The sequence below is a fragment of the Catharus ustulatus genome, chromosome 20, assembly GCF_009819885.2.
Source record: "Catharus ustulatus isolate bCatUst1 chromosome 20, bCatUst1.pri.v2, whole genome shotgun sequence".
In the NCBI taxonomy this organism is placed as follows: domain Eukaryota; kingdom Metazoa; phylum Chordata; class Aves; order Passeriformes; family Turdidae; genus Catharus; species Catharus ustulatus.
This window is the reverse complement of record NC_046240.1, coordinates 9,749,131-9,768,034: the sequence shown is the minus strand read 5'-3', so window position 1 is coordinate 9,768,034 and position 18,904 is coordinate 9,749,131. Positions and strand designations below refer to the sequence as shown.

The following is an 18,904-nucleotide window of genomic DNA, read 5'->3' as shown; positions in this document are numbered from 1 at the left end:
CCTGTGCCCATCATCTTTATCAGGAAAGGTTTATCAGAGTGAGGAAAATTTCTGTGCCCACAGCTCAACATCTGCTCCCCTGTGGCCTGCTATATATATTAATATATATAATAACTATATTTTCTTATATTATAGATTATATATTATATTTTTATAGTATATACTAATATTGCCATTATTTATTCTGATTATTATGGGAAAGAACTCCAGAGCAAGGACAAAACCCCCAAATTATTGCTTTTAAATCTGAACCCTCTTTGGTTGTGCATCCTCAGACCTGCTGAGCAGCAGGTGTATTTTTATAATATATCATATATTATATTTATCATTTTATTACATTTATTACATTTTATATTTATCACATAAATATGATCTATTTCATATTCTTGGCAGCTCCAACACCTGTGTGGTGGTGCAGAGCTGCAGCTCCTTGTCCCCTCATCACTGTGGTGGGGTCTCCCCCAGTTTCCCCAGCCTGCCTGGTGACCTGTGTGGTTTTTGTGTGCTTTTTGTGTGCTTTTTGTGTGGTTTTTATGTGGTTTCTGTGCCTCAGCCCTACGTGCAGTGTGTGGTGTGGCTGTTCCTGCTGCGCTGCTTCGAGCTCAAGAACGGAGGGAGGACGGTGAGAGAAGATCCCTTCTTCAGGTGTGTCTCCTGAAGGGCTTTTTCCCAAAGAAACTGGTTTTGAAGGTGCTGAAGGTGGTTAAACTGGGGTGTGCAGGGGAAGAAATAAAATATCTTTAATTATATCCCATGATGTATAACATCCCATTATATCCCATACATGAAATTGTCACTGAGGTGCAGAAATGGGGGCTTTGTTTCCTTTCAAGTCACACCACTGCAAAATCAGGGATTTTAAGAGGATATTGCCTCTGTAAAAACAAAGGAATTGCCATTCCCATGGCACACAGGGATGCTGCAGCCCCACAAATGGCTCAGCAGGGAGGTGACACAGTGACACAGTGACACAGTGACAATCCCTGAGCTGATCTGGGCTGAGCTGCAGGAATCCTTGAGCCTCAAACCCCTGAGCCAAGCTCAGCTGAGAGCCTCGTGCTGTTTCCCTCCCTTTTAGGAAATGTTTCACCAAAGCCAAGCCCTGGAAGTTCCCAGATGTGCCTCAGGAGGAGAATGAAGATGAGGATGTGAAGGCAGAGAGGCTCCGCGTCAAGGAGATCCTGAGCAGCCCCAGGAGTGAGGAGGTAAAGCCTTGCCTGCCCAAACCCCACACCTGCAGCTGCCCAGATGTGGCTGGCATCTGCAGCCACTCCCCTCTTCCCTGCCAGATGCCTGCAATCCTGGTCAGCAGCCTGCACAAGGAGTTTGATGAAAGGAAGGAATTTCTGCTGGGGAGAAAAATAAAGAAAGTGGCGACCAAACATGTTTCCCTCTGTGTGAAGAAAGGTTGGAGTTCAGCTGCTTTGCTGTTGAGCTGTTTTATTTACAAAAACAACTCTTGCAGCCATTTATCTGAGCTCATGGGCAATGTTTGTGCTGTCCTTTTTCAGGAGAAATCCTGGGTTTGTTGGGACCCAATGGAGCTGGGAAAAGCACATTAATTAATATGCTTGTTGGAGAGATTGAGCCAACCAGTGGGCAGGTATGTTCCATGCTACATTGCACAAAAAATCGATCTATATTTCAATTTTATTGTTATTTTTGCAAGCACTCCTGAAGGCATTTTGCTGAAACCATGCAAAAAAAAAAAAAAAAAGTTTGTAAATCTGTAATATTCTGGATTAAGGTCTGGGCGTTTTCCTCACAGGTTCTGATGGGAGATGATTCCTTGGGGCTGAGCAGTGAGGATGACTCTGTGAAATTCGTGGGGTACTGTCCTCAAACAAACCCCCTCTGGCCAGATATCACATTGCAGGAGCACTTTGAGATTTATGGTGCTATCAAGGGCATGAGCCAGTCTGATGTTAAAGAAGTCGTCAAGCGGTGAGCAGTTCATTACACAAATCTCTGGGCTTGAACTGAAGCTTCCCTGGCTTTTTTTATCTTACTGCTGGAGGTGTTTTACCTTTTCTTTTTTTTTTTTTTTGGTGGGATTTTTTCCCTTCTCACCTTTCCTAATACAATTTTCGTTTCCATTTAAGTTTGGTTTTAAGCTCGATTAAAATTCTGCCATTATGAATTCATAGGTGAGGTGATGAAGGTTCATCCACACAAAATTCAGTTGGGATTTTTAATTGTGATACATGTTATTAAAGTGATTTTTTTAAGCTCCTGAAGTACAAACAGTGACCTTTGTAGAAGCTGCAAGGATGGGCACTGCTGTTTCTGTGTTGTCACCAAGGCTCCTCCGGGACAGCAGGTTTTGAATGGAAGCTCCAATTCTGCTTTTTGCTCTGCTTTTTTTATACTTGATACCCAAATATTTGTAGCTGAGCTCTCCAAAAGGAGCTGTTCTGCATTCTCTGGTGAGGGGGAAGCCAAACCATCCCCCTGCCAGCCTCCCCAGCTGCCCCTTCCCTCCCCAGCATCGCCAGCGTCCTGGATCTGAAGGACCACCTGCAGAAAACCACCAAGAAGCTGGGAATGGGGCTGAAACGCAAGGTATGGGGGGCTCTGGGGTCACTCTGGGGGTCCCAGCACCCTGCCTGCCCTCACCCCCAGCTCTGCCTCCCCCCAGCTCTGCTTTGCCCTCAGCATGCTGGGCAACCCACGGGTGACGCTGCTGGACGAGCCCTCCACTGGCATGGACCCCAAAGCCAAGCAGCACATGTGGTGAGTGCTGGCCAGGGCTGCAGGGTCAGCTGGGGCTGGGATAATCCTGCTGGCACAGGGAGGGGCTGGGCTGGGGGCTGGGATATCCTGCAGACACAGGGAGGGTCTGGGCTGGGATATCCTGCAGACACAGGGAGAGTCTGGGGGCTGGGATATCCCTGCAGACACAGGGACAGCCTGGGGGCTGAGTTATCCCTGCAGACACAGGGACAGTCTGGGCTGGGATATCCTGCAGACACAGGGACAGTCTGGGGGCTGGGATATCCCTGCTGACCCCAGGGACAGCTTAGGGGCTGAGTTATCCCTGCTGACAGGACAGCCCCACACAGTGTGTTGGAAGGGACCATAAAGATCATCCACTTCACCCCCCTGCTGTGGGCAGGGATAGCTTCCACTAAAGCAGAAAAATTTCTGCTTCATATCCCACCCATCCCTACCCCCTGGCAGTGAAGCCATTCCCTGTGTCCTGTCCCTCCATCCCTTGTCCCCAGTCCCTCTGCAGCTCTCCTGGAGCCCCTTTAGGCATTGAAAAGGGCCCTGAGCTCTCTTCTCTTCAGCCTGAACACCCCCAACACTCAGCCTGTACCCACAGCAGAGTGCTCCAGCTCTTGGAACATCTCCATGGCCCCCTCTGGACTCGCTCCAGCAGCTCCTCCTGTGCTGGGAGCCCAGAGCTGGACACAGGACTGCAGGTGGGGTCCCACAAGGAAAGGAGAATCAGCCCAACCTGCATGCCAGGTGCAGTGCAGCTGTGTCCAGAGCAACTTGGGAATTACAGGCTTGAAAGTTGAAAGAAATCCTTAAATTAACAGAAGGAATACAGATGTGAGCTGTCTTTAGGAAATGTATTAATTGCTGCTGTGGGAGCAGCATTAATCCATCAGCAGAGGGTCCATCAGAGCCCTCCCTCCCCAGCAGGGCAGGATTTGCTGTTCCCTGCCCCGTGGCCCTGCTCAGGGCTGCTTTGGGCTGTGTTTTGCAGGAGAGCCATCCGAGCAGCCTTCAAGAACAAGGAGAGAGCAGCGATCCTCACCACGCACTACATGGAGGAGGCAGATGCTGTCTGTGACCGTGTGGCCATCCTGGTGTCAGGGCAGCTCAGGTACCCCCAGATCCCCCCTGGAGCAGGGGGCACCTGGGGTGGAACTCTCTGAAAATACACATCAATTTGGGACCTTAAATGTGGAGCAAAATGAATCCTTGCCAGCAAAAAAGAATCTGTTTGAGCTGTTCTTGTGTTTTCTGTCTGCTATCTGTAGGTGCATAGGTACTGTCCAACACCTGAAGAGCAAGTTTGGCAGAGGATACTTCTTGGAGATGAAATTAAGGGAAGCAGCAGATGTGCAGCAGGTGGAGTATCTGCAGAGCCAGATTTTGCACATCTTCCCCAACGCCAACCGCCAGGAAAGGTGAGGTTTGCCACAGACCCATGTTAATAAACCCCTCTGATTTCAGCAGCTCCTTGGCACTGGGGAAGGAGTGTAAATATTTACACACAGCTTAAAAAAAGTGAAGAATGAAAAAACAGGAAGGCAGCAGAGCCCAGGCTGCCAGGGCGGGGGCCGGGAGCCCGCGCAGATGTTTGGCACGGAGGAAGCAAAACTGGATTTCTGCATAGCTGCTGCCTGACAGCTTCCTCCTGGGTCAGGGCCCCAGGAAAGGGCTGAAATCCCAGCCTCTGACTCACTGCCCTTACCTGGGAGTGCCTGAGCTCTCTGGGGGTCTCACAGTGAGGGTGGGCTGGCTGCTGTTCCTGCAGCTCTGTTTGGATGGAGGGTTTGGCTCAGTGGTGCAGAGACTCCAAAAGGGCACCCAGAGGAGTGGGGTCCCTGAGGGGTCCTGGGGGACCCTTCTCACCCTGGGACATGGGAGGGAGGGGAGCTCCCTGTCCCTCTGCAAACTCCAGGGTGTGCTGGGACCTCCCAGCTCAGCTGAAATCCAAAACCTCAGGGCTCTGGGAGCTGCAGGAGGCAGATCTGCCATGAGTGAGCAGAACAGAAATGATTGAACCCAAGTGGAAGAGCATGAACCTGCAGCAGTCTCAGGGGGTTTCAGCTGATGCACCTGGACCTGCATCATTCCCCCCCTCCTGTGATTGTGCCAGTCAAACTGCCTGCATTAACCTTCAGAAAAAGAGTTCAAATCCATTCCATGGGGTATTAATATTTTTACTTTGAGTGATTTTGCTTGAAGCTAAATTTGTTTTGCTTCTTTGTTCCAGTTTTGCTTCTATCTTGGCATATAAAATTCCTAAAGAAGATGTACAGTCGCTTTCACATTCTTTTTCCAAGCTGGAAGAAGGTAATGGAGCACTTGAATACATCACACACAAATCCTTCTGTCCCCCATGACTGACACTTCTGCCATGTGATGTCACTCCTCCATTCCTGTTCAAAGTTTATTTAATTGAATTTTCTTTTATTGATGTGTCTTGTGAAATCAGCAGTAAGTGAAGTGTCCCTAAATCTGCTCTCACTGATTGTTTCCCCAGTAAAACACGCCTTCAACATCGAGGATTACAGCTTCTCTCAAGCAACACTGGAGCAGGTGTGTTCAGCTCTGTTTTGTGAGTGTAACCCTGCCAGGTGCAGGTGTCAGAGGCAGGGATGGATGGGAGGTTGGAAGGAATGTGAAAGGGAGGGATGGATGGAATTCCAGAGCAGCTGTGGCTGCCCCTGGATCCCTGGCAGTGTCCAGGGATGGGGTGGATGGGGCTGGGAGCACCTGGGGCAGTGGGAGGTGTGGGATGGGATCAGCTTTAAGCTCCCTTCCAGCCCAGAACATTCCATGAGCCCAGGATGGAGCCCTGTGCAGGCAGCTCAGCCCCCAGGCTCTGCTCTCAGGCTGCTGGGGCTGCTTTGCTGATGCCTGTGGGGGCAGTTTTGGGAAACCAAATTCTCTTTTTGCAAAGTGAATCACATCTGCCAGCTCTCCAGCTCCTCTTTATTCCTGTCTTCCCCTCTAAAAATAAGATGCCAACTGCAGTGACTGGAAGAAAGCAAATGTGTGGTATTAGTGGAAAAGCTGCTCTGATTTATTCCAAGAACAGGCAATTGCTGCTTGTAGCTGGAAGGAGGGTGAAGCTGAGACTGGTAATTGCTTATTGTGGATTAATTGTTGCTGACAATTAATGTCCTTCAGTGCTGAACTTCCTTTTCATTGTGCTCTTGAAGAAAAGAGGTGGGAGGGAAGGAGTAAGGAGAAAAACCTCAAAATACTAAAAATACTTTACTCAGAGATGAAGCAACACACTGAGTACTCATCAGGATTTTAGCATGAGTTGTGTCTGTGACCAAGGAAGTTGCTACAAGGAGCATGGGGTCTCTTCCACGTTCTGCAGGTGTTTGTGGAGCTGGCTAAAGAGCAGGAGGAGGAGGACAGCAGCTTTGGCACCCTGAACAGCAGCCTGTGGTGGGAGAGGACGCAGGAGGACCGAGTCATTTTCTGAGCTCCTCGTGCTCCAGCACCAATCCTCCCTCTGCTCCTGGAGCTGGGTGGGCAAGGACAGCTGGGTTTGGAAGCCCTGAGCGTGCCCCACCATCCTGGCCTTGGGAAGAGCACCACAGGAGCTGTGAGCATCCCACTGCTGAGCCCAACCCCTGCTCCCCTCACTGCTCCTGGTTTTGGGCAGGGGGCACAGCCACAGCAGTGTCCTGGTGCTGGTGGCTGCTGCAGGAGCTCCCACCTGCCTTTCCCTGCCTCTGCTGAGCCAGAGGTTGGGCTGTATTTTGGAAAATGCTGTGTGTGAGCAGAGCCAGCTCTGCTGGAGCGTCCTACCCCTCTGGGCTGGTGTGCCCTTGGGTGGGCACTGCACACCCACCCCTGCCCCTGCACCAGCTGAGCCTTCCCTGCTTCTGCTTTGGAGATGCACCTGCTTAGAAGAGAGGGGAAAACCACTGCAGAGTGCCTGTGCTGCTGCAAGGAGGGTCTGAACACCCCCACGAGCTCAGCACATCCCAGCAGGCTGGAAATGTTCCCTTGCACATCCCACTCACTGTCCCCTCCCCTGCAGCTCTGGGGGCACAGGGGGCACACTGAGGATGTGAGGGTCCCTCCCCCTGCCTGCTTGCAGGGACAAAGCCAGGGCTGTGTGGCTGCAGGGTGGGCAGGGATGTGCTGCTGTCTGCACTCAGAGCAGCCTCATTCTTTCCCTGGGTGTGACTGTGTGCTGCCAGCTGCTCTCACACACAGCTTTGGAGATGTTTGCATTTTCCTTGCCAGTGCATTCATGAGCTCCAGCGTTTCCCAGCCCCTCGTTGTTGTGGTTGCAGTCAGTGACACAGGGCCCAGCCTGGCAGTTTGTCACCTCCCTTTGTAAAAGCCCAAATAAAACGGTCCCAGTTCACAGCCTCATCCATCAGAAAGGTGCCTTTGGTTTGCACAGAAGCACTACAAGAGTAGAATTTGTGGTCCTTTAGCCTGAGATATGACAGATGTATGTTGAAAATATATTACTTTTTTTGTTTGGTTTTTTTTTCTACACAAAGCTATCATCACATTTTTAGTTTTCTAAGGGGAAATTAAAGATTGCTCCCAGTTCATTTTGCTCTGCAATGAACAGATACAGAGATGTGTTTGGCTTCATAAGTCATGCCATTTATGTGTCTCCACTTTAAAGTTAGAAAATGCCTTTGGTTTTCTTGAGAAAACTCAAAAAATGGGTAAAGTTGGCATTGTGTGTCCCAGCTGTTTGTAATTATCAGGCAATAATGTGTGTGCTCTGTCTGATAATGGTTTATCAGTGTGTTCAGTGTGTTCTGTTCATTTCTTATTTAGGGATGTGAACCCCTTATGCAGGGTTTTAGTTCCTTTTTTGTACCCATAGATTGCATAGAAATGCACAGCTTTGGGTCTGTAGTTAAAATTTGAGCCCAGGCTCTACAGAAAGCCCTGAACATCCCATTTACCCCCCCAGGGAACCACAGCCCTGGAAATGAGGGATTAAAAGTTCAGGATTAAAGCAAACTGAAGCTCAATTTCCCTGTCAGAAAACAAAACAAAAATAAAAAACAAACCAAATTCAGGTGTTTTATTCATTTAGCCCCAGCCCTGCTGCTGCCTGGGAGCTCTGAGCTTTTATTTGGAGCAGTTTGGGACTCAGAATTCTCTTGGCACTCTCCCATGCAGGTGTGTACAAGTTGGGTGCATTTTTCCCAATCCCACATTTCTTGGGTCTCTTTTTGCCAATGGTGTTTCAGCCAAGTGTCACCCACCCATCAGTCCAGCACATTCTTGTCACATGGATTTAGGGAATTAGTGTGACCTGTGAGGAGCCTTGCTGTCTGCCTTGAATTTATTCTTTCACTTGGAGTTAATTGTAAAATAGTTCTGTGCTGTCTGTTTCAGATATTTCCATATTTCCTCACGTTTCAGATGTGAAAACTTTGCATTAGCTCAGTTTGGTGCTGTTGTTTGTCTTGGAGGAGCCCAGTGGGTGCTGGCACTGCTTTTTGTGCAGCTACAGAAAGGACAAAGCATTTAGCTCATAAAATTAATTCCCAGTTTGGGTGGGATCCTTTTGGCCTGGTGACATCACACGTTAAAATTCCACCCCAAAACATCACTGTCCTCATATCAGAAATGCTTCAAAGTGTCCTAAGATATCTGTAATTACCAGAATAGGGGAAAAAAAGGCAAAATTAAAGCAGAGCTTTACTGCTGGGATTGGAAGCCCCTTTGTTCAGCTGTTATCAGTGACATTCCCAATCCCATCCAGCACACACCCAGCCTGTGCTCCCAGAGATAAACTGGATTTGGGGGGATTTGGGGTAAATCCAGCAGGTTTGGGTCACCATTCCCAGGTGCTGGAGCTGCCTTGCAGGGTTGCTGTGAGCAGCCCAAAGCTTGGGAAACACCTTCACTCCGTGGTGTTGTTTTCTATGGAGAGTTCAACGTGTCTGGTTTTGTTCATGTTCCCAAGGAAAGTCCTTGTTGGAGAGTGTCTCTGTTTAGGAATTGGATTTATTGCAGAGCTCTGGCAGCAGGAGGTGTCAGGCCTGAAGGGGACACCTTTGTGATGCTGCTGCTGGACCATGTGCAGTTCATTTTACACTCCTGCCTTTCTTCCAGCACTTGGCTGTACTTGGAAAGGTGAGGATTTTCCTTTCCCAGCAGGAAGTACTCCCAAAATAAAGATGGATTGGGTTGTTAAACTCTTGGCTTTCTGAGTGTTTTGCTGTGCTGGAAATGGGGATGAATTTCAAAGCCTGGGCTGATTTTGGGGTGCACCAGAGTTTCAGGGCTCAGGCAGAGCGTGGGGGGCTCTGGCTCTAGGCATGGCCAGGGCTCTCAGGCTGCAGTATTTACAGTAATTTCATGATTATAAACTGCACCATTTTGACTAAAATTTTGGTCCAACCCAAACTGCAACTTATAATCAGGTGTGGCTTATATATGGACAAAGAAGGAAAAGTTGCTGTTTTAGTTTGGAGGACAGGTGTCTGCTGAGAAAGGCAGGAGCTTCTCTTTGAAATGGAGAATGTAAACCCCCTCCCTCCAAATTATTATAATTTTGAAATCAAGAGGCTCTCAGGCAAAGATATGGGAATTAGGAATAACAGTTCTTTACTAGGGAAATTAAAATAGAAATACAGCACTACAAAGAACAAACCCCAAACCCTGACACAGTCAGAGTACAACCTGACACCCGTCAGGCAGGGTGTTGGCAGCAGTCCCATTCCATGGTGGCTGCATCCTCCTGCAGTGACAGATGTGGCTCAGCTGGAGCAGTGCTCCTGTACAAGGTGCAGTTTCCCTCCGGAGCTCCAGTGGGGATGTGGAGAAATCCAGTTTTCCTCTGGAGTCCAGTGGAGAAAGGGGCTCCCTTAGTGTCCCAAAACCTCTGTTTTTATCTTGGTAAGAAATGTTGGGCTCTTCCCCCTGGCTGGAGCAACTCCCAATGGGATGCAGTAATTTTATCAGTGCCACAGTGGGACTCAATGGCCATGAGCAGAAAATGACTGGCTGGAGGAAGGATGGGTTGTGAAAAGATAAAGAACAATGCCCTGCCTGGTTTCAGTGGATGGCCCATTAGCAGAATATCTGCCGTTGAGATAAGGATCACTGCCTCCACCCTCAACAGATGGTGATAGAACAGATACCTTTTATCACACTCTGTACTGTAATGTGCAGCTTATAATTGTGAAATTACTGTAATATTTTAAAGTGAATTTGGGGGAATTCTGCAGTGTTGCAACACTCAGGTCCGACCGCCCACGGTCCTGCCGCGTTTCCCAGCCGGGTTCATCCAGCCCAGCTCGGACCAGCAGTGACCCCACGGCAGCTGTGTGCTCCTGGCATGGCACATTTACCATCTGCAGGCCTCAGTCACCTCCAACCACTGCAAAATTAACTCCAGGAAATAAAATATAAATGATTTTTACGTTTGGAGCTGTGCCCAAGGTGAATTCGCTGGGGGAGGTTTGGGGGAAGGTGGGACATGAAATGAGCTCTGCAGGGATGGAGGGCACTGCACAAACCCTGCTGAGGAAGAGGAGGAGCTGGTCACCTCCAGCCTCATGGGTGCAGCAAAATAAAAGGGGTTTGTGCTCCCTGAGCCCCTCAGTGCAGAGGAAATAACCCCAAAGAAGTTAAATCTGAGCTTGGGGACAGTTCCCAGCAGTTCACACTCATTTGTTTCTGATGGTGTAGAAGGGCAGTGTGCCATGATTTTCCTTTTTTTGTTTTTTTTTTTTTTTAAGCTGTAAAATGAATTCATTCCCTTATAATGCTCCTTTTAAGAGATGTCCAGAAAGTCCCTGATTTGACATGCTGAATTTCTCTTTGATAAGGTTTTCCCAGAGCTCTCGCTGCTCCTTTTTCCTTTGCCTGGCACATCCCTCCCTGGAAGGGTCTGGATCCCTTCCCAGCCCCTCTCCTCCCCCTGGCAGACACAAAATCTGGTCCTGAGTCCCCTTCTCAGAAACCCTGTGGGGATTTAATCACTGATTTTTGAGATGCTCTGTGCTCTCCTGCTACTGCTCAGAGAAGCTTTGAGCCTTGGGGTCCAGGATGGGCACCCCAAGGAGTGCTTGGAGCATTTTTCTGTTGAAAACCCTTTTCTGCAGATGCTGTGCAGGCAGGGCAGGCTGCTCCCACACTGAGGCACAGGTTTTGGTCAGAAAATTCAGGTTTTAGTGAAGTGCAGCTCAGATGGGAGCCTCCCCCATTGCTCCCCTGTTGCCCAACCCAAAGGGATGCTGGAAAACTTCTGTTACTCTCCTAAATGAGCTCATGCCTTGAAAATGAGTAAATCAGCAGCTGCAGCAGAGCCTGGCCTTTTGTTAAACAACAAGCAGCCAGCCCTTGTGGTTTGAGGCAGCTCTGCAAATCGGATGCACAATCCTCGAGCTGTGCAAGTTCCGGGACAGAAAAATTCATCGAAACGTTGAATTACGCCATGGCCAGCTCGTTTGGATTCCCTGCCCTGTCTGATTTCCTCACCTCCCTGTTTGGAGTGCAGATCCACTGAAGGATGTTGTGTTTTTGAACAGGCTCCATCCTGCTCCCAGCTGTGCTGCAGCTGCTGGAAAAGCAATTAAAAGGAGTGGAAATTACGGGGGGGAAAAAAACTGCTCAAAACAAAGGGGAAAGGAGAAAGAAGAACTAAAATCCCCTCGGTGCTGGGATGCAGGATTTGTCTCAGCAGAGGAAGGAGCATTTGCTGAGTCAGGCTCTGGGCACAGTGGGGACAAGGCAGCAGAGTTTTCCCTCTGGAGAAGCTGGGACAGGGACAAGGTGGCATTGCCACCTCTCAGGAGCCAAGGTTCACCCACCCCAGGCCAGCCCAGCTGTGCTGCTGGCTGGGAACATCTGCAGGAGCTGGGTAAAGCCTCCAAAGCGAGGTGTAAACACCCCCAGGCTCGGGGCCAGCTGGTTGTAGGTGCTGTTCCAACCTTGGGTCATCGCTCCAGAAATTTTGGGAGGGTTTGCCCGGGTGACGTCAGGCTGGAGAGGGGCATGGCCACCGGGCTGGGCCACCAGGCTGAGCCTCCCTGGGGCTGAAAAGGGACCAGGAGCCCCAGGACATCAGAGCTGAGGGGACCTGGTCCCCATGGAAAGCACACCACCAGGTAAGGACTCACATATTCCTCTTTTTTTTCAAGGGAAAATTAATTGAGAAGTGAAGATGGAAAAATTCTCCCTGGGGCAGTTTCATGCAGGGGTTGAGTTTTCATGAGGTTTTTCCTAATTAATGCTTTTTGATGCTGAATGCATTAAAGTTGCACCTTCCAGCTCTGTTTTCTGGTGGGCTATAAGCTCACAACAAAATATTTTAGAGGAAAAGGAGCAAAAATATTCAGCTTTTCTGGGTGTGTGTGTGTTTTGGTTCTCCCCAGGTGAAGAGCTGCAGGTTGAGCACTGGATGATGATCCCTCCCTTTGCTCTCCTTGCTGTCACTAAAGGCATTTAAAAATCCAAACCCCCCAAATTTCAGTTCCCTGTATGAGCTGAAGTGTTGAGCTTTAAATAAGGGCAGGCTTAGAGTTGCTATTTTCAAACTGAGAGCAGGAAAAACCAACCTGTTCCAGTTTGTGTGTGCTGCAGTCAGTGCAAATCTGCCTGGGACTGACCAGATGCAAACACAAAAACTGCAACAAGTGGCAACAGGAGGGGATGGGAAAAACACCTCTGCACTCCCCACGTGCAGGGATGAATCCTTGGCTCTGGGACAGCCAGGGATCCTCTGGGAATGGATGGATGCAGCCTGGATTTCTCCCTTTGATCCCAGCACTGAGGCTCCTGCCAGAACCTTGATTTTGGGAACTAAAATCATAAACTGCAGAAGTAATTTGGGTTGGAAGGGACCTTTAAAAGGCACTCAGTCCAACCCCCCTACAATGAGCAGAACATCTTCAAACAGACCTCAACAAGTTAAATTTATAGAGGAAAACAGCCTGAAGAGGTGCCAAAGAGGGATTCCCCAGCACAGTAAATAAAGGGATTATATGGGATAGAATTCCTGGGACAACTTTTGGTAGAGCAGAGCTGCACACAGGGTCCAGGAAAAGTTATTGCAACACCTTGGCAGTGAGTTCCTGGAGTTTGGATGCAATTAATGAGCCCCTGGGGACATCCAGCTTTATAAGGGATGCTCTTAACTGGATTAAAGTTTCCCTAACATCATTGCCTCCAGTTCCTGATGTGTTTTTTGCATTCTGCATCTGAAGTTTTGAGCCTCAGGTCTCACAGAGGATTCTCTCTTGGTTATATGTTTTATTTTTTCAATAATCATAATGTAATAGATTAATTAGATACCTAATTTAAGTTAATAACAGCTAATATTTATTAGTATCTGACTGAAATTTAAGTTCCACAGCCTTTGTAGGCAGCATCACTTGTTTGAATTCCTGGCTCCATATTTGGCTCCCAGTGACATTTGCTCCTTGCTCCACAGGCAAAAAGTAAATCAAAACTGGTAGAAACTTAGTTAAAATTTTATAAAAGGTTTTAGACTTGCTCCATTTAAAATTGTGACTATAGAGATTCTGTGCATCTTTTAAAGACCATGATGTTTTTCCTTGTTATCCAAATGTCACCACACTCTGTTCACTGCCCAAACATCCTGGGCTGAGCTGCAGCTTTCAGTTCATGCCTGAAATCCACACCTGAGAAAAGAAAAAATTTTATAAAGTGACACTTCCTAGAAATCCCTTCCTATTTACCTTGAACCTTCAGTGCAGGGAGGAAGTGTGGGAGGACAGCAGAGCACAAAGAGATCAGATAAAATAAGACAAGCCCTGTGATAGCACAGAAGGTGAACTGGGATCCTGGATCCCCAGCAGTAAACAAATATTTAATTCTTCCAAAAAACAATCAGTGAAGGGAACAGAGCAGGGGAAGCCTTTATTAACTCCAGCTGCCCAAGCTGTGAGATCAGGAATTGCTGTCCAAGGGGAATGAGCACTCTGAGGCTGCTCTGATTTTGGGTTTCAGCCACTTGAAAGGATTAAAGCACAAAAACAAGCTGGGAGGTTCCCTGCTCTGCTCCCCTGGGAAGGGGGTAAAACCCACAGCAGAACTTGCTCCTGTTCTTGCTGCTTGGCCACGGGATTAACTCTGGAGCTGAAGTAAATATCCCAAAGAAACAGTCCCTGCTAGTATTTGGGAAGGTATTAATGAGCACAGGGGTGTTCTAATCCTGCCCTGCCCTAACTGCTTTCAAGTTCCTTAATATTTGGGTGCAAACAGAACAAACTGGTCTCTTACCAGCCTGGTGAAGGCAGGCAGTGGCAGCCTCTATTTTAGGTTATTGTCAGCATCTCTCAGTGTTTGTAACGTGATTCAGGGTCTGGTGCAGAACCCAGAGCACGTGAGCAGTGGTTTGCCAGCAAAACACGTGCCTGAGGCCAGACAGGAATTCACTTTCTGTAGAGAAACGTGGAAAGTGAGCGGGGTGTCCAGCCACAAAACCTCCTGGGGATGAGGAAGGATGAACCTGGGGGAGGAAGGATAAATCCGGGTGAGGAAGATGAAGAAGGATGAATGTGGATGAGGAAGGATGAGTCTGGATGAGTCTGGGTGAGGAAGGATGAACATGGGGAAGGAAGGATAAATCCAGGTGAGGAAAATGAGGAAGGATGAATGTGGATGAGGAAGGATGAGTCTGGATGAGGAAGGATGAGTCTGGATGAGGATGGATGAATATGGGTGAGGAAGATGAGGAAGGATGAGTGTGGATAAGGAGGGATGAACCTGGTTGAGGAAGGATGAACCTGGGAAAGGAAGGATGAATGTGGGGAGGAAGGCATAAATTTGGATGAGGAAGGATGAACATGGATGAGGAAGGATAAATCTGGATGAGGAAGGATGAGTCTGGATGAGTCTGGGTGAGGAAGATGAGGAAGGACAAATCTGCATGAGGATGGATAAACATGGATGAGGAGGATGAGGAAGGATGAGTCTGGATGAGGAAGGATGAACATGGATGAGGAGGATGAGTCTGGATGAGGAAGATGAGGAAGGATGAATCTGGATGAGGAAGGATAAATCTGGATGAGGAAGGATGAACATGGATGAGCAGGATGAGGAAGGATGAGTATGTATGAGGAAGGATGAACCTGGATGAGGAAGATGAGGAAGGATGAGTCTGGGTGAGGAAGATGAGGAAGGATGAGTCTGGATGAGGAAGGATGAACCTGGATAAAGAAGGATAAATCTGGATGAGTCTGGTTGAGTCTGGGTGAGGAAGGATGAGTCTCTATGAGGAAGGATAAATCTGCATGAGGAAGGATGAGTCTGATGAGGAGGATGAGGAAGGATGATTCTGGGTGAGTCTGGGTGAGGAAGGATGAATCTGTGCACGTAGAAGAGGCAGCCCAGAGTCCAGCCCAACTCTCTGTTCCCTTGCATGATCTTGGTCCATTTCCTTTGAACCTGAGACAAGTTCTCCCCCTTTGGCATGTTTTTGGCTTCCTCTGAAGTGGTATTTAACTCCCAGCGACCTGTTTTGTTCTAAATTATATCATTTTCTTTCTCATCTTAGCTGGAAAAATGCAGGGGGTATCCAAGAAAGCCTCACAAATATTTCAGCAAACCTGTGCTCTCCTGTGGAAAAATATTCTTCTGGTGTGGAGGCTGAGGACAAAAAGTTTTCAGGCAAGTGCCAGATCTTCCAAAGGGAAATGAGGATTTCTACTACAAAGTATTTTCACATTGCACTGTTTTTGTGTGAGGGGATGTGAGAAGGCTCAGCTGTGGTTCCCTGGGAAATGTCAGCAGTTCCTTCCTCCTGTGACACTACAAATCTGCCTCGTGACAAAGCTGGCTGCTCGCTTTTGCTTGTTGATCCTGCCCTGTCCAGAGGAACACAATGTCCAATTCATGGCTCCAGTGTCAAATTATCCACAGACCTTGCTGGCTCTGGGACTAAGAAAACATGTTTTGCATCTGAGAGCTTGCTGGGATTCCAAACCCACCACACCTGTGGAGCAGCTCTGCCTCTTGCACTGGGGGAGGCTGGACTGGGCAGTGGGGTCAGAGCTGGGTTAGAAAGGTCCTGGAGGAGCCTCCCTGATGCCTTGGAGTGGCTGCTAAAACAGAGGATAGACAAGATTGGGAGAATAAATCTGGGGATTTATTGAGGGGCTTGGCCAGTCAACCTTTGAGGCTACACCAGGGTGGGCAATGGCCATGAGTTTTTCACACTGTTATGAGTTACATATCAGGGGTTAATCCTCCAATTACAGACTCAGGTAATGAAGTCATTTACTCCAAGTTTTCCCCCCAATCACTGTTTCCATCTCTGAGGCAGTGATCCTTGATTCCCAGCCTGCAGAGCAATTGTGTCTGAATAAAACAGGACAGGCTATGGGCGTTAGAGTTCCACACCACAGCAGCACTGATCTGTAAAACATAAAAACTGAATCCTACAGCATCATCCCCACACCACAACTCCCTGGCTGTCCCTCACCTCTGAATTTCCTTTTTCCCCCAGGAATGGGCAGCATCTCTGCTTTTCCTCTACATCCTGCGTGAGTCTGCAGGGCTGGTCCTGTTCTACCCCACCCAGGAGTTCCCCTACAAATTCCTGGGGAGCCTGGGGGACCAACCCTTCAACGCCTCGGGGGTGAGGCTCATGTACACCCCTGCAACCAGCAGCACCAGGAGGATCATGGCAAAAGTGGCTTCCAGCTCTCCACTGAGGGGTAAAACTCTTAAATCCCTGTTCCTGCAGTGCTTTGAGTGGATCTTACCCATCCTCATGGGAGGGAGGGACAGAGCATCTGCCCCACGTTAATTTTGGGGGAATAAACAGTGGGGATGCCCATTTTTATTGTTGTCTGAATAATCAGAGTTACAGCTGCGCTGGTTTTATTTATTTATTTGTTTCTAATTAATATTATTTATCTATTCTAACAGGTGTAATATTAGAAGAGATGGAAAACGAGGCAAAAATGGAAGAGAAGGGAATTTACGATGAGGAGGAAACCATTGGTGTTGTTTTTAAGGATGACTTCTCCTACACTCTCAGATTCCAAGTGGGCAGAGCAGTGTTTCCACATGAAGGCTTTGAGCACATTGGTAATGAAATAAATTAAATCCAGGCTTTGATTTTCCATTAAAAATTATTTAGCTGCAATTCTGTGCTGCTGTGCCACCCCAAAGGGATGGAGGCTGCACGTGCCAAATGGCTCAAGAAAAACATGAGTTAAAATTTGAGAGTTTGTGTCTGTAAAAGGAAAAAAATATCAGAGAAAAAAGTTGTAAGAACACAAATGTCATCCACAGTCAGAGAGTCAGAGAATCCCAGAATGGTCTGGGGTGGAAGGGAGCTCAAAGATCATCCAGTGCCTTTTTGCCCCTTTCCTTTTTGTACCTTAACACATCAAATCATGCCTGGAAAATGAGAATTGTGTGTGCATTAATGTCCCTGGCCAGAGATTTCACACATTATAAAAATAAAAGCCTCAGTAATCCCCAATCTTGATTTCCTCACACTAAGGTAAAACTCATTTTCAACCCCACATGTATTTATATGCACATGTATATGGAAATGTATAAATTAATATTGATTAATTCTTTTCAAAAAATTTGTTTCCCCAACAGAAACCTGCTGGGATTTTTCATCAAAGCACTGCAAAGTTCCTCTCTACTGGTACGGGGGCTTCCTCTCAGTGCAGTCCAGCATTGATGCAGCAGTCATAGAAGTAAGTGTGGCCATGGTGGAATTTGTTGTTGTGTAAAATTAAACCCCAAACTGATTAAACCAAAAATAGAGGGGGAAAAAAACCCCAAACACCAAGAAAACTACCAAGCCAGCTCATTTTGCATCCCTAAAAGTGCCCAAGGCCAAGTTGAACAGGGCTTGGAGCAACCTGGGATAGTGGGAGAAGTTCCTGCCTATGGTAGGGGGTGGGATAAGGGGATCTCTAAGGTCCCTTCCAACCCAAACCATTCTGGGATTCTGTGATGCTCTGATTTTCTGTGGTCATCAACTTCTTAAACACATAGTGTAATTCAAAATTTAAAATAATGGCAGATCATTCTCATGGTTTGAGGCAGTGAATTAAGGATTTAATAGTGTTTATTACAATCCAATACAAAGAGATATTAAATACTGGTTATTTGCTTATGAACATGACCTTATTATTGACAAACATGACCTTATTATTGACAAACTAACAATGTTATGACTGTAACCCTGTTTGTTCTGATGTTGGCCATTTCATTGCAAACATGGAATGACTGACTGATTTATTTCCTTTAGATGGAAACCAACCACTCTGTGTGGAAAGAAATGAAGTCACTCACTGGAGTTCAGCTAAAAACCGTGATGAGACCTCTGTATAAACTGGATTACCTTTGGTTTGTTATCTGTGCCATACTGAGCTACTGCCCATACATGCACTTTCTATCAGTGAAAGTTCTCAAGGAGAAGAAGAGGCTGAAGATATTGATGAGAGCAATGGGTCTGCAGGATATTGCCTTCTGGTATGTCTCAGGAATTAAATTGTAATCAAAAATTGTTTTATCAAGTGTATGGAGCAGCCTGCTCTGCTGCGAGGGGTGGAATTAGGGGATCTTTGAGGTGCCCAAACCATTCTGGGGTTCTCTTTGCTGGGGGAACTCTGTTTCCAAGCCTGCTGCTCTGAGACAGGATTTTTGTCCTTGTTTTTTTGCTGTTCTCCCTCCCAAAAAAGAGGAGGAGCCCTCCTGGTGGAGCAGGGGTGTGTGCAGGGCTCTGACTGTGAAGGGCTCCAAAAATGGGTGGAACACACAGAAAAAAGCAAAGAAACAACAAATCCTGGAGAAACCCCTAAATGCTGAAGCAGAAGGACACAGGGTCTATCCAAACAGAATTCCTAATCCACCTGGGCATGAATATTTCACAAAAGGAAAAGCACAGGGATGAAAGGTCCTGCCTGCAGATTCTCTGCTCTGCCATCACTGCACCTGCAGTGCAAAACCTGAATTTGTGGAAGAACTTTTTCCCTGAGCAGTGGCCAAGCACTGAGCAGGCTGCCCAGAGAGGGTGAGGAGTGTCCCTCACTGCAGATATTCCAGACCCACCTGGGCACATTTGTGTCCTTTGTGCTTTGGATGAATCTTTTTGTTCAAACTCATCTATCCTCTGTGTTCTTTCCAACCTGACCCTTCCTGTGACTCTCTGATATTTGTCCTTGTCCAGTCTGGAAATTAAATGGATAAAAAATACAAAATATTTGAATTC

At 47.6% G+C, this 18,904-nt stretch overlaps 2 protein-coding genes across 4 annotated transcripts in view; both read left to right on the top strand.

The window, feature by feature from the left end:
* The window catches only part of ABCA5 (ATP binding cassette subfamily A member 5), a 39,158-nt gene extending 32,744 nt beyond the window's left edge, over window positions 1-6,414 (top strand). For all 3 annotated transcript variants that reach the window (XM_033076490.1, XM_033076489.1, XM_033076491.1), the window contains 12 exons: window positions 554-645; window positions 1,079-1,205; window positions 1,290-1,407; window positions 1,512-1,603; window positions 1,769-1,944; window positions 2,487-2,562; window positions 2,639-2,733; window positions 3,716-3,835; window positions 3,993-4,142; window positions 4,955-5,034; window positions 5,225-5,280; window positions 6,074-6,414. In XM_033076490.1, the coding sequence (XP_032932381.1) occupies window positions 554-645; window positions 1,079-1,205; window positions 1,290-1,407; window positions 1,512-1,603; window positions 1,769-1,944; window positions 2,487-2,562; window positions 2,639-2,733; window positions 3,716-3,835; window positions 3,993-4,142; window positions 4,955-5,034; window positions 5,225-5,280; window positions 6,074-6,181 (1,290 nt within the window). In that variant the 3' untranslated portion in view covers window positions 6,182-6,414. The remainder of the gene's footprint in view (window positions 1-553; window positions 646-1,078; window positions 1,206-1,289; window positions 1,408-1,511; window positions 1,604-1,768; window positions 1,945-2,486; window positions 2,563-2,638; window positions 2,734-3,715; window positions 3,836-3,992; window positions 4,143-4,954; window positions 5,035-5,224; window positions 5,281-6,073) is intronic.
* A 5,271-nt stretch (window positions 6,415-11,685) lies between these two features.
* LOC117005148 (ATP-binding cassette sub-family A member 9-like) overlaps window positions 11,686-18,904 on the top strand; it is a 31,206-nt gene continuing 23,987 nt past the window's right edge. Inside the window, exons 1-6 of the mRNA XM_033076488.2 lie at window positions 11,686-11,804; window positions 15,218-15,330; window positions 16,169-16,379; window positions 16,594-16,755; window positions 17,281-17,381; window positions 17,942-18,165. Coding sequence (XP_032932379.1) covers window positions 11,786-11,804; window positions 15,218-15,330; window positions 16,169-16,379; window positions 16,594-16,755; window positions 17,281-17,381; window positions 17,942-18,165 — 830 coding nt within the window. The 5' untranslated portion in view covers window positions 11,686-11,785. The remainder of the gene's footprint in view (window positions 11,805-15,217; window positions 15,331-16,168; window positions 16,380-16,593; window positions 16,756-17,280; window positions 17,382-17,941; window positions 18,166-18,904) is intronic.